The 10,564-nt window shown below is 50.1% G+C and overlaps 1 protein-coding gene across 1 annotated transcript; it reads left to right on the top strand.

The window, feature by feature from the left end:
* The first annotated feature begins 5,570 nt into the window (after positions 1-5,570).
* Positions 5,571-9,090, top strand: Fos (Fos proto-oncogene, AP-1 transcription factor subunit). The gene is made up of 4 exons (XM_036206045.1): positions 5,571-5,936; positions 6,701-6,955; positions 7,384-7,491; positions 7,608-9,090. The coding sequence occupies exons 1-4, from the start codon at positions 5,796-5,798 to the stop codon at positions 8,250-8,252; spliced, it is 1,149 nt and encodes a 382-aa protein (XP_036061938.1). The 5' UTR covers positions 5,571-5,795; the 3' UTR covers positions 8,253-9,090.
* The last annotated feature ends 1,474 nt before the right edge of the window (positions 9,091-10,564 follow it).

Genomic DNA, 10,564 nt, shown 5'->3' on the forward strand with positions numbered 1-10,564 from the left:
TGTTGGAGCCAGACATTCAGAACGAACACATTCAGAGTTCTTTGAAGAGTTCTTGTCATTGGGGACAATGTGGTGTCTATGTATGAGCACTGTAGCCCTTCTCACAGGGTGGTGTGGCGGGCTGAGTCTGACTCTCTGATCTTTCTCCCACCATGAACCCTTGGCATGTTACACATAATCTGCATCAGCCGAAGATAGCTCGCACATGCTATTTATTCTCTCTCTCCTCTCCCGGTTTTTAACTATTTTTACCCAAGAATGACAGTCTGGTCCTTCCCCCTCCCCAATTTGGCTTTTTGAGGCAGGGTCTCATGTAATCCAATCCGGCCTCGAACTTACTGTGTAGCCTTGTCTCAAAAAAAGGAGAAAAATAAATACAGAAAAATGGCCAAAGAAGTCTAAGAAATAGCTTTCCTAGGTCCCCAAAAGAGTTGATTCTGGTGTGTACCTCTTCCTGACTACTAGTCTCGTGCTCTGACCACAACCGTTCACCACTAGACCACACTTCCCTAAATAAATAACTACTTCTGCATGCTGGGGATGGGGCATGTGCGGCAGCACTTACGTACGTAGGCGGCGCAGACAGCAGCCTTTCACTTAATGTTGCAATAACACAGGCCAAACCATGCACACCCAACTTCAAAAAGTTACCGAATGTCTTGACGCTGGTCAGGTTTCTCTACTGTCCCACCACGCAACAGAGCAAAATCAGAAAGGCCTGCATGGCCTAAGAAACATCTGCTGAGAAAAAACAAAACAGAGTTTTCCTTCCTTCCTCCTTTCCTCCTCCCTCTCTTCCTTCCTTTCTTTCATCTTTTCCTTTAGCTCAAGATAGCCCCAAATAAGATAGCGCCAAATTCCCTGCAGAGCCAAGGATGAGCCTGAATTTCTGAACCTCCTACATTTACCGCCTAAACTACAAGTCTGGCAGGCATGTGCTACCATCCTGGCTCCCCAGCTCCTCTTTTGGGTTTGGTTGTTTGTTTTTACAAGACAAGGCCAGTCTCATTTTGTATCCAAGGGTGGCCTGGATCTCCTGGTGTAGCCCAGACTCAAAGCCATCCTCCTTCCTCGGCATGCTGAGGGCTAGGATGACAGGCAGGGGCTGCAATCCCCTCTTTGAATTCGTTTTTACTTTGGGTTAAAACCAGACCAGAGATTCGGTAGCCTTTTGGCTTTTGATTTCCAGAGAGAGGAACACAGCACACAGATAATCATTCACTGCCAAGGTTCTGGTGCTTCCTGCTCAGACTTGTCCAGAGCTCACAATCCCTGCCCTACTGGGAGACAGCACTGGGAGCTCTGGAGCACACACTTGTCTCAAAGATGCTCTGACCTTTGCAAATGGCAAGGATAAGTTCACATGCAGGCACCGAGTTGTCTTTATTTTTAAGCTACAATGTGTTGTCTTTATTTTTAGGCTACAATGTGTGAGCTCCACTTTTTTAAAAAAAAACTTTATTTTTAATTGGCAGGTCATTGTATAGATTTGTGGGGGATATTTTAATACATGTATATGTTTTGTAACGCTTGAACCAGAGTAACTAGTATGTCTATCTCCTCAAACGTTTATAATTCCTTTGTGGATAAAAGCATCTAAAAATCCTCTCTTGTTTTTATAGATATTTTGAAATATATGTTATTAGCCAGGTTTAGTGGCATGCACCTGTGTAATCCTGGCCCTTAGGAGGTGAAGGCAGGAGGTCAGGAGTTCAAGGTCATCCTCAGCTACATAGTGAATTTCAGCCAGCTTTGAGGCCCTGTCTCAAAACACGAAAATGTGTGTGTGTGTGTGTGTGTGTGTGTGTGTGTGTGTGTGTGTGTGTGATCTATTTCATAGAAAACCACAACCTATTCTTCCTGTATCTTTGTACTTCTTGGCCAACTTTCCCTGTCCTTCCAGCTCCTGATAACCTGTTTTCTTCTTTCTACTTCCAAGAGTTTCACACTCTGAGATTTCAAATGTAAGTGAGATCATGTGGTATTTGTCTCTTGGTGTCTAGTTTACCTCACCTGGCATGATGCCCTGCAGGTTCCTCCATACTATTGCAAACGACAGATTTCCTCTACTTTTTAAAAGAGTGACGGGGTTGGGGATTTAGCTCACTGGTAGAGCGCTTGCTTAGCAAGCGCAAGGCCCTGGGTTCGATCCTCAGTTTAAAAAAAAAAAAAAAAAAAAAGTGAAAGCACTATTTCTCTGTACATGTACATATACTATATTTTAAAAATTGGTTTCTCTGTTGATGGACACAGCTGTTTCTATGTTCTGGCTACCATGATGCTGCTGTAAACACCTGTGCCAACACACCTAGCAGGATTCCTTTTTCTGCTTGCTTTTGGGTTTTGCGATGATGGGATTAAACTCAGGGTCTTGTGTACACCAGGCAGTCAAGCTGCTTACTGCAGCCCTATAATATTCTATTGACTTACGTGTTTTCACTGGGAGCCTTGGTCTGTATGAAGGAAGGCTAGGTCCACCCCATTTATCAGTATATATATATATATATATATATATATATATATATATATATATACACACACACACACACACACACACACACACACACATATATCAGCATATGTGTATATATAAAAACACACACACACACACACACACACACATAGGTTTTTTTTTAAGACAAAGTTTCTTTGTGTAGCCCTGGCTTTCCTGGAATGCACTCTGCAGACCAGGCTGGCCTCGAACTCAGAGATCTTCCTACCTCTGCCTCCTGAGTGCTGGGATTAAAGGCTTGTGCCACCACGCCAGGCCTGGTTCACCCCATTTATTACAGTTAGCTTCATCCTCTACCCCAGTCCCTCAGTAGTCTTTGTTAAAAGAATGAGAGCAGATATTAATAGATGGTATGTCCTTTAAAATTATGTGTAAGCATTTTGTCTGCATGTATGTATGTGCAACATATGTGCCTGATGCCCAGGGAGACCAGAAGAGGGCTTTGGAATTGAACCCAGGGCCTCTGAAAAAACAGCCAGTGCTCTTAACCGTGGAGCCATCTCTCCAGTCCCTAGCTTGTCCTTTTCAGAGGTCAGATGTATTAGGTGTCCAACACTCTGGCCATAATGGTGGGGGGGGGGGGGAGCTAAGCTATTCGAAGGAGGAAGGCTAACTCAAAGACTTTTTTTTTTAATTGCCAAAGGAGGAGTAAGTGATGTAGGAAATAAATCCTGGATATAAAATCTTGACATATCCTTGAGGTGTTGGCCCAAGCTACTGCAAACCTGAAGAGGAAGTAAATCAAATCCCTCTAGGTTTTCTCGGAGAGCCCCCGAGATGCAGTTATGAGTGGAAGGCAAGGCCAGCCAGACCCAGGAATTCAAAGCTTGACCTACTTTGTCGAAACTAATAAGAGAAAGATGTTTGCATAATCCCTCTGTGTGTGTGTGTGTGTGTGTGTGTGTGTGTGTGTGTGTCCTACTGCCTCTCTTTACCTGCCTCTCTCTTTCATAGTAAAGGATAGTGGAAGCACATGACAGACGTTAGAATTCCGAATCACTTCAGGATTGAGCAGCTACAAGAAGCCCGTGTTTGTGTATCGCGTTGTTCTCTTTCCCCTCCCCCCTCTTTCGAGTGAGAAAAAAAATAGGTGCCTAAATTCCCACCAACATAAACCAATGACATACAATGATGAAATCCTGTTTTCACCTCTGCCTGTGACAGGGAATGCAAAAATAGCAAGTGGCCTATTTCCACGAATCCCCGCCTCCCTGCCCTCCCCGCGCCCGCCGGGTTTTGGATCTCTAAGAATGGAGTCTAGCGCACAGCCAGGAGCCAGCCGGGATCAGCCCCCGGACCCGAGGGTGATGTCAGGCGGCGGGAGCGGCCGCAGCCCGGCCAGAAAGGCCGCGGCCCTTGGGGAGCAGGGAGGGCGGGTGGCCTCGATGGGCGGACCGTGCACCCGGCCGCGCCGCGTCGCCTGGAGACGGCCCCGGCGGCGCTGTGTTGCTGTAAACAGCCGCTTCGCTGTTACTATCTATAGCAAGATCGCCTAGCTCCCGGGTGCGGCAGCCCGAAGCAGGTTTGCGGTTCTGCGCCCCTTGCGCCCCTAAAGATCCATCCGCGGCCCTACTCCTCGCTAGCCTTTCTTGGAACGCCCACCGGTGGGCTCGACCCCCCGGAACCCATAGAATGGAGAGCAATGGACACTTGAGTTCTGCGAGGACCTGAGGACCTGCGGTTTCCTACCCCAGGGGTGACCGGCGCTCTGGGGACGAGCCCAGTCAGTCTAACCCGGCTTGTCCTTTGCAGAAGGACGGGAGGCTGAGGGCATGTAGGGGTGTGTTCCACACTGAAGCACCTGCCCCCTCCCCTGCCCCCAAGTTCCATCTTCCAAGACTCAGAGCGGTGCTCAGATCCCAGATGCCCAAATCTCCCCTACGCACAGTTGGGCACGGTGCTTCCAGTCTCCTCGGGTCCCCCTCCCCCGCCAAGTCCCAACTGGAAAATCACCCGCTGCCGGCTCCCTGTAAGCGAGGTTTCATGCTTGGATTCAGCCCCCCCCCCCCCACCCCGCGCCTTCCCAGCACCGACTTGCGTTCTCTCCCAGAGCTCACCTCACTTTGTAATTCGGAGCAGCCCCCTGCCCACTGACAACCGCCCCCACCCCCTCCCTCTAGCCCCAGCTCAAAACCAAGCAAACGACCCCTTCAGGCATCTTTATGGGGAGATTTTGCATAATGTTTACCCGCTAGTGTCTCCGGGGACTGACAATCACCCAGATAGCTCAGGGTGGCTAAGGGGACTGACAATCACCCAGATAGCTCAGAGTGGCTAAGGGCCGGGGGATGGGGGTGCTTTCTTCCTTTAAAAACACGAATGCATGAATGAATGAATGAATGGAACTCAGTATCATAGGCGAAGTAGGCTATTGTACACTTATTTAGAATCCTTTACTTGCTGCTTCCAACCTCAGTCCTAGGCCAGGGGCTGGAGCGAGGGGCTGAGAAATTGATACCCCCCCCCCCCACACACACACACACTGATTTGCGGTGGGCAAGCTTTCCTTTAGGAGCAGAGGCTTTAAGTCTTTAGGACTGCGTCCCTGTTTCTCCTAATACCAGATTCTGGATAAGGGAAAGGAGGCGACCCCCCCCCCCCCCCCCCCCGTCTCATGCCCTGACCCTGGGAACAGGGTCCACATGGAATCAGGTGAGAATGTTCGCTCGCCTTCCCTGCCTTTCCCGCCTCCCCTCCCCCGGCCGCGGCCCCGGCTCCCCCCTCCGCGCTGCACCCTCGGAGTTGGCTGCAGCCTGCGAGCAGTTCCCGTCAATCCCTCCCTCTTTACACAGGATGTCCATATTAGGACATCTGCGTCAGCAGGTTTCCACGGCCCGCCCCTGTAGTCCTGGGGGGGCGGGGCACTGTCCCCGAAATCCTACACGCGGGGAGTCCAGGAGACCCCCTAAGACCCCTATTGTGAACACCCCTAGGTGAACATGCCATGCCGAGACGGGGGCCGGCGACCTGGGGCGCGGAGCTGACGACAGGGCGGCCGCCGAGGGCCTTGGGGCGCGCGTCTCCCCTCCTTCGCCTCAGTTCCGCCCCTCCTTCGCCTCAGTTCCGCCCAGTGACGTATTAAGTTCATTCACAGCGCTTTTATAAGGGCACCGGCGGAGGCGCCTACTACTCCAACCGCGACTGCAGCTAGCAACCGAGAAGACTGGAGAGAGCCGGCGGCGCGGCGAACGAGCAGTGACCGCGCTCCCACCCAGCTCTGCTCGGCAGCTCGCACCAGTGTCAACCCCCGGACCCCTCGCCGGGATTTCCCTAAACCTCGACCATGATGTTCTCCGGTTTCAACGCCGACTACGAGGCGTCATCTTCCCGCTGCAGCAGCGCCTCCCCGGCCGGGGACAACCTTTCCTACTACCATTCCCCAGCCGACTCCTTCTCCAGCATGGGCTCCCCTGTCAACGCACAGGTGAGTTTGCGTTCCTGCAGCCGCCAAGTCCGCGCTGAGGGTCGCGGAAGAGGGGGGCACCCGGGTGGGACACTCAGGGATGTCAGTTGGAGGGGGGCTCTCTCTTTTGGGGCTCCAGAGGGAAACTGGGGAGGTCAGTGCAGCCCTAGCCTGGGGATCCAGGACTTGTCTGAGCGCATGCACGCTTGTCATAGTACGACTTAGTGCCCCCTTCCCGCGCGGCGGGTTTATTTTGACTGGCCTGCGCTCTTCCCTTGGTGACTTGTCTCTGAGATCAGCCGGGGCCAAAGAGTCTCGGAGCTAAGACTCGGCTAACTAGAGCCTGAGAGGCGGCAAACAGTGGCAATACCCCCTCCCGGGGCAGCCTGGAGCAGGGAGGAGGGAGGAGGGTGCTGCGGGCGGGTGTGTAAGGCAGTTTCATTGATAAAAAGCGAGTTCATTCTGGAGACTCCGGAGCGGCGCCTGCGTCAGCGCAGACGTCAGGGATATTTATAACAAACCCCCTTTCAAGCGGGTGATGCTGAAGGGATAACGGGAACGCAGCAGTAGGATGGAGGAGAAAAGCTGCGCTGCAGAATTCATGGGAGGAAACTGGGAGAGCTTTTATCTCGGATGAGATACATACAGGAAGACACAAGCAGTCTGTGACCCGAATGCTTCTCCTTCCCTCTCCCTGCTGCATGCGACACGAAGGCTATTTTAGCTCCACCTGTATCTGGAACCTACTCGCTCACCTCCACTTTCCTCTTTTTGTTTTGTTTCAGGACTTCTGCGCAGATCTGTCCGTTTCCAGTGCCAACTTTATCCCCACGGTGACAGCCATCTCCACCAGCCCAGACCTGCAGTGGCTGGTGCAACCCACCCTGGTCTCCTCCGTGGCCCCATCGCAGACCAGAGCTCCCCATCCCTACGGAGTCCCCACCCCGTCGACTGGGGCTTACTCCCCCAGGGCGGGATTGGTGAAGACCATGTCAGGCGGCAGAGCGCAGAGCATTGGCAGAAGAGGCAAAGTTGAGCAGGTGAGCAGCGATTCTGGACCTGGGGTTGCGCGTGTGGGGGGGGGGGTCACGAGGGGGGGTCGCGGAGTGTGTGTGTGTCAGGACAAAATAGAGAGGGTAAACCCTGATGCAACTGACTGCACTTCCGGACCTGGAGCCAGGGCTCCAAGCCCCTTCCCTTCCTTGTCAGATTCTGATGGTTGGCCCCAATAAGTACTCTAGACAGTTTCCCAGACAACTTCCCACGTCGTTCTTGAGCCCGGGCGCTCCTTTGTTCCTTTGCTAAAGATCTTACTTTATAGGCAAAATCACACTCAGCCTGCCAACTGCAGGTTAGAAAAAGTGCTTCCCCAAGAGTGCTGTACGAGTCAGTTTCACTGGGGTAGCTGCATGGAGGTGACGCCAGACAATCTTAATGAACGTTGGTCTTCTTTTAATTGTTATTCTAGTTATCTCCGGAAGAGGAAGAGAAACGGAGAATCCGAAGAGAGAGGAATAAAATGGCCGCAGCCAAATGTCGGAATCGGAGGAGGGAGCTGACCGATACTCTCCAAGCGGTAGGTAGAGCTGCTGGACTTCTGCAACTTCCAAGTTGGAGGCTGGGACTAAGGGATCAAGGTCCTTGAGCAAGACTGTGTCTTATGCTTTCCTTCATCTCTCCCTCCCTGTGCAGGAGACAGACCAACTTGAAGACGAGAAGTCTGCGCTGCAGACTGAGATTGCCAATCTGCTGAAGGAGAAGGAAAAACTGGAGTTCATTTTGGCAGCCCACCGCCCCGCCTGCAAGATCCCCGATGACCTGGGCTTCCCAGAAGAGATGTCTGTGGCTTCCCTGGATTTGACTGGGGGTCTGCCTGAGGCTGCCACCCCAGAGTCTGAGGAGGCCTTCTCGCTGCCTCTTCTCAATGACCCTGAGCCGCCCAAGTCGTCGTTGGAGCCAGTCAAGAGCATCAGCAATATGGAGCTGAAGGCTGAGCCTTTTGATGACTTCTTGTTCCCAGCTTCCTCCAGGCCCAGTGTCTCTGAGACCGCCCGATCTGTGCCAGACATGGACCTGTCCGGTTCCTTCTATGCCGCAGACTGGGAACCCTTGCACAGCAGCTCCCTGGGGATGGGGCCCATGGTCACGGAGCTGGAGCCCCTGTGCACCCCGGTGGTCACCTGTACTCCCAGCTGCACTACTTACACGTCTTCCTTTGTCTTCACCTACCCTGAGGCCGACTCCTTCCCCAGCTGTGCAGCTGCCCACCGAAAGGGCAGCAGCAGCAATGAGCCCTCCTCTGACTCCCTCAGCTCACCTACACTGCTGGCCCTGTGAGCAGTCAGGGAAGGGGAGGCAGCCGGCATTCACAAGTGCCACTGCCTGAGCTGGTGCATTTCAGAGAGGAGAAACTCGTCTTCCCTCGAGGGTTCCCGTAGACCTAGGGAGGACCTTATCTGTGCGTGAAACACACCAGGCTGTGGGCCTCATGGACTTGAAAGCATCCACATCTGGACTCAAGTCCTCACCTCTTCCGGAGATGTAGCAAAAACAAAAAACAAAAAACAAAACAAACCACAAAAAACCGCATGGAGTGTATCGTTCCTAGTGACACCTGAGAGCTGGTAGTTAGTAGCATGTGAGCCAGGCCTGGGTCTGTGTCTCTGTTCTCTTTCTCCTTAGTCTTCTCATAGCATTAACTAATCTGTTGGGTTCATTATTGGAATTAACCTGGTGCTGGACATTTTCGGATTGTAACTAGTGCAGCTGATTTTAACAATACCTACTGTGTTCCTGGCAATAGCGTGTTCCAATTAGAAATGACCAATATTAAACTAAGAAAAAGAATAGAACTTTATTTTCCAGTAGATAGAATGAAATAGCTATATCCATGTACTGTAGTTTCTCGTCAACGTCAATGTTCATCGTGATGTTACTGATCATGCATTGTTGAGGTGATCTGAATGTTCTGACATTAACAGTTTTCCATGAAAACGTTTTATTGTGTTTTCAATTTATTTATTAAGATGGATTCTCAGATATTTATATTTTTATTTTATTTTTTTCTACCCTGAGGTCTTTCGACATGTGGAAAGTGAATATGAATGAAAATTTTAAGCATTGTTTGCTTATTGTTCCAAGACATTGTCAATAAAAGCATTTAAGTTGAATGCGACCACCTTGTTGCACTTTTTGTCCTAAGAGTTATGTGTGGTTTCCAGAAGGCATTCGTGGGAACCAGTTTGTCAAGATGGGTAGGTCTTGGAGGGAGACACACCTCTGTCTGTTCCCTTATCACACAGAGGGAAACGCTAGTTGGGGATATTTCACAGATATGTGTGTTCATATTGCATTGCTAAGGTTTTCTACCTACCTGCCCTGGGGGCCCAAAGCTGCGTGTAACAGCTTGAGCAAGGACATGCCTTCCTGCTTCTCTTTTCTGCCTTTTGGAGGGAGCATTCTTAAATCTTTGTGCTCATCTTACACTTAGCAGTTTCCATGGGAAAGGCATCCTTTGAACAGAGCCCAGTTCGATAAAAAAAAACTATTTTAATTAATTTATTTATTTATGTATGCATTGTTTGAAATAGGATCTTGCTAGGTAGCCCAGGGTGGCTTGGAACTCACAATAATCTTCTTGCCTCAGTCAGGCTTGTCACTGCTGGTTATTACAGACAACCAGCAAGTTTAGCTTTTTATTCCTACAAAAATCACATGGAGATTGCCTCTTAGCTAAAAAGCAGGTGAGGTGAAGAACGGTTAAAACAAATGACCTTCCACTCTGGAAACCCAGCCGCCGCTTCCACTCTTGTCCAGTCTATTAGGCTGACCTGCCTCTTTTTAAAAATTAAGCTTTAAAATTATGTTTATTTATTTGTGTGTGGAAGGGTTTCATGTACCATGGCACTGGAGGTCACAGGACAACTTCCAGAAGCTATGGGTTCTGGGGATTGAACTCAGGTTTTCAGGCATGGTGACAAGCATCTTTACCCATGGAGCCAATCTTGCCAGCCCTGAGCTGCCTCTGCCTCTCTCTCTTTTTTTTAAAGGTGTATTTATTTTTATTTTATGTGTTAGTGTTTTGCTGGCATGTATGTCTGTGTACCATATGCATACAGTGCCCACAGGGACCAGAAGAGGGCGCTGGATTCCTTGGAACTGGAGTTAAGAGACAATTGTTTTAGCCTTCATGCTGGTGCTGGGAACCTGATCCCAGGGCTTCTACCACCTCTCCAGCCCTCTTGAACTGCCTCTTAATACTTGGCTTTAATACTGCCTTGGGAGGCAGAGGCAGGTAGATCTCTGTGAGTTCCAGCACAGCCGGGGCTACACATAGAAACCCTGTCATGAAAAACCAAAAAAAAGTTTTCCCTTGGTTAACAACAACAACAACAACAACAACAATTTTTCAATTGTTTGTTTGTTTTTTGAGATAGGTCTAATGTAGTCTAGCCTGACCTCAGGCTTGCTACATAGGTAAAGCTGGCCCCGAACTCCTGATCTTTCTGTTTATATCTTCCAAGTGCTTGGAATCCAGGTGGGCACCATCATACTTGGCTTGAGTTCCTCTTTCTAACATACGTTCAGTTAGTCCAACTTTTTTTTTTTTAACTTTTTTATTCTTTTTTTTTTTTTTTGTATGTGGAGCT

This window comes from Onychomys torridus, chromosome 14 (genome assembly GCF_903995425.1).
Source record: "Onychomys torridus chromosome 14, mOncTor1.1, whole genome shotgun sequence".
NCBI lineage: Eukaryota > Metazoa > Chordata > Mammalia > Rodentia > Cricetidae > Onychomys > Onychomys torridus.

Coding starts and splice junctions, on each gene's coding strand:
- Fos (XM_036206045.1), top strand. CDS start 5,796: ATGATGTTCTCCGGTTTCAACGCCGACTACGAGGCGTCATCTTCCCGC. Junction 5,937..6,700: donor GCTCCCCTGTCAACGCACAG/GTGAGTTTGCGT, acceptor GTTTTGTTTCAG/GACTTCTGCGCAGATCTGTC. Junction 7,492..7,607: donor TGACCGATACTCTCCAAGCG/GTAGGTAGAGCT, acceptor CTCCCTGTGCAG/GAGACAGACCAACTTGAAGA.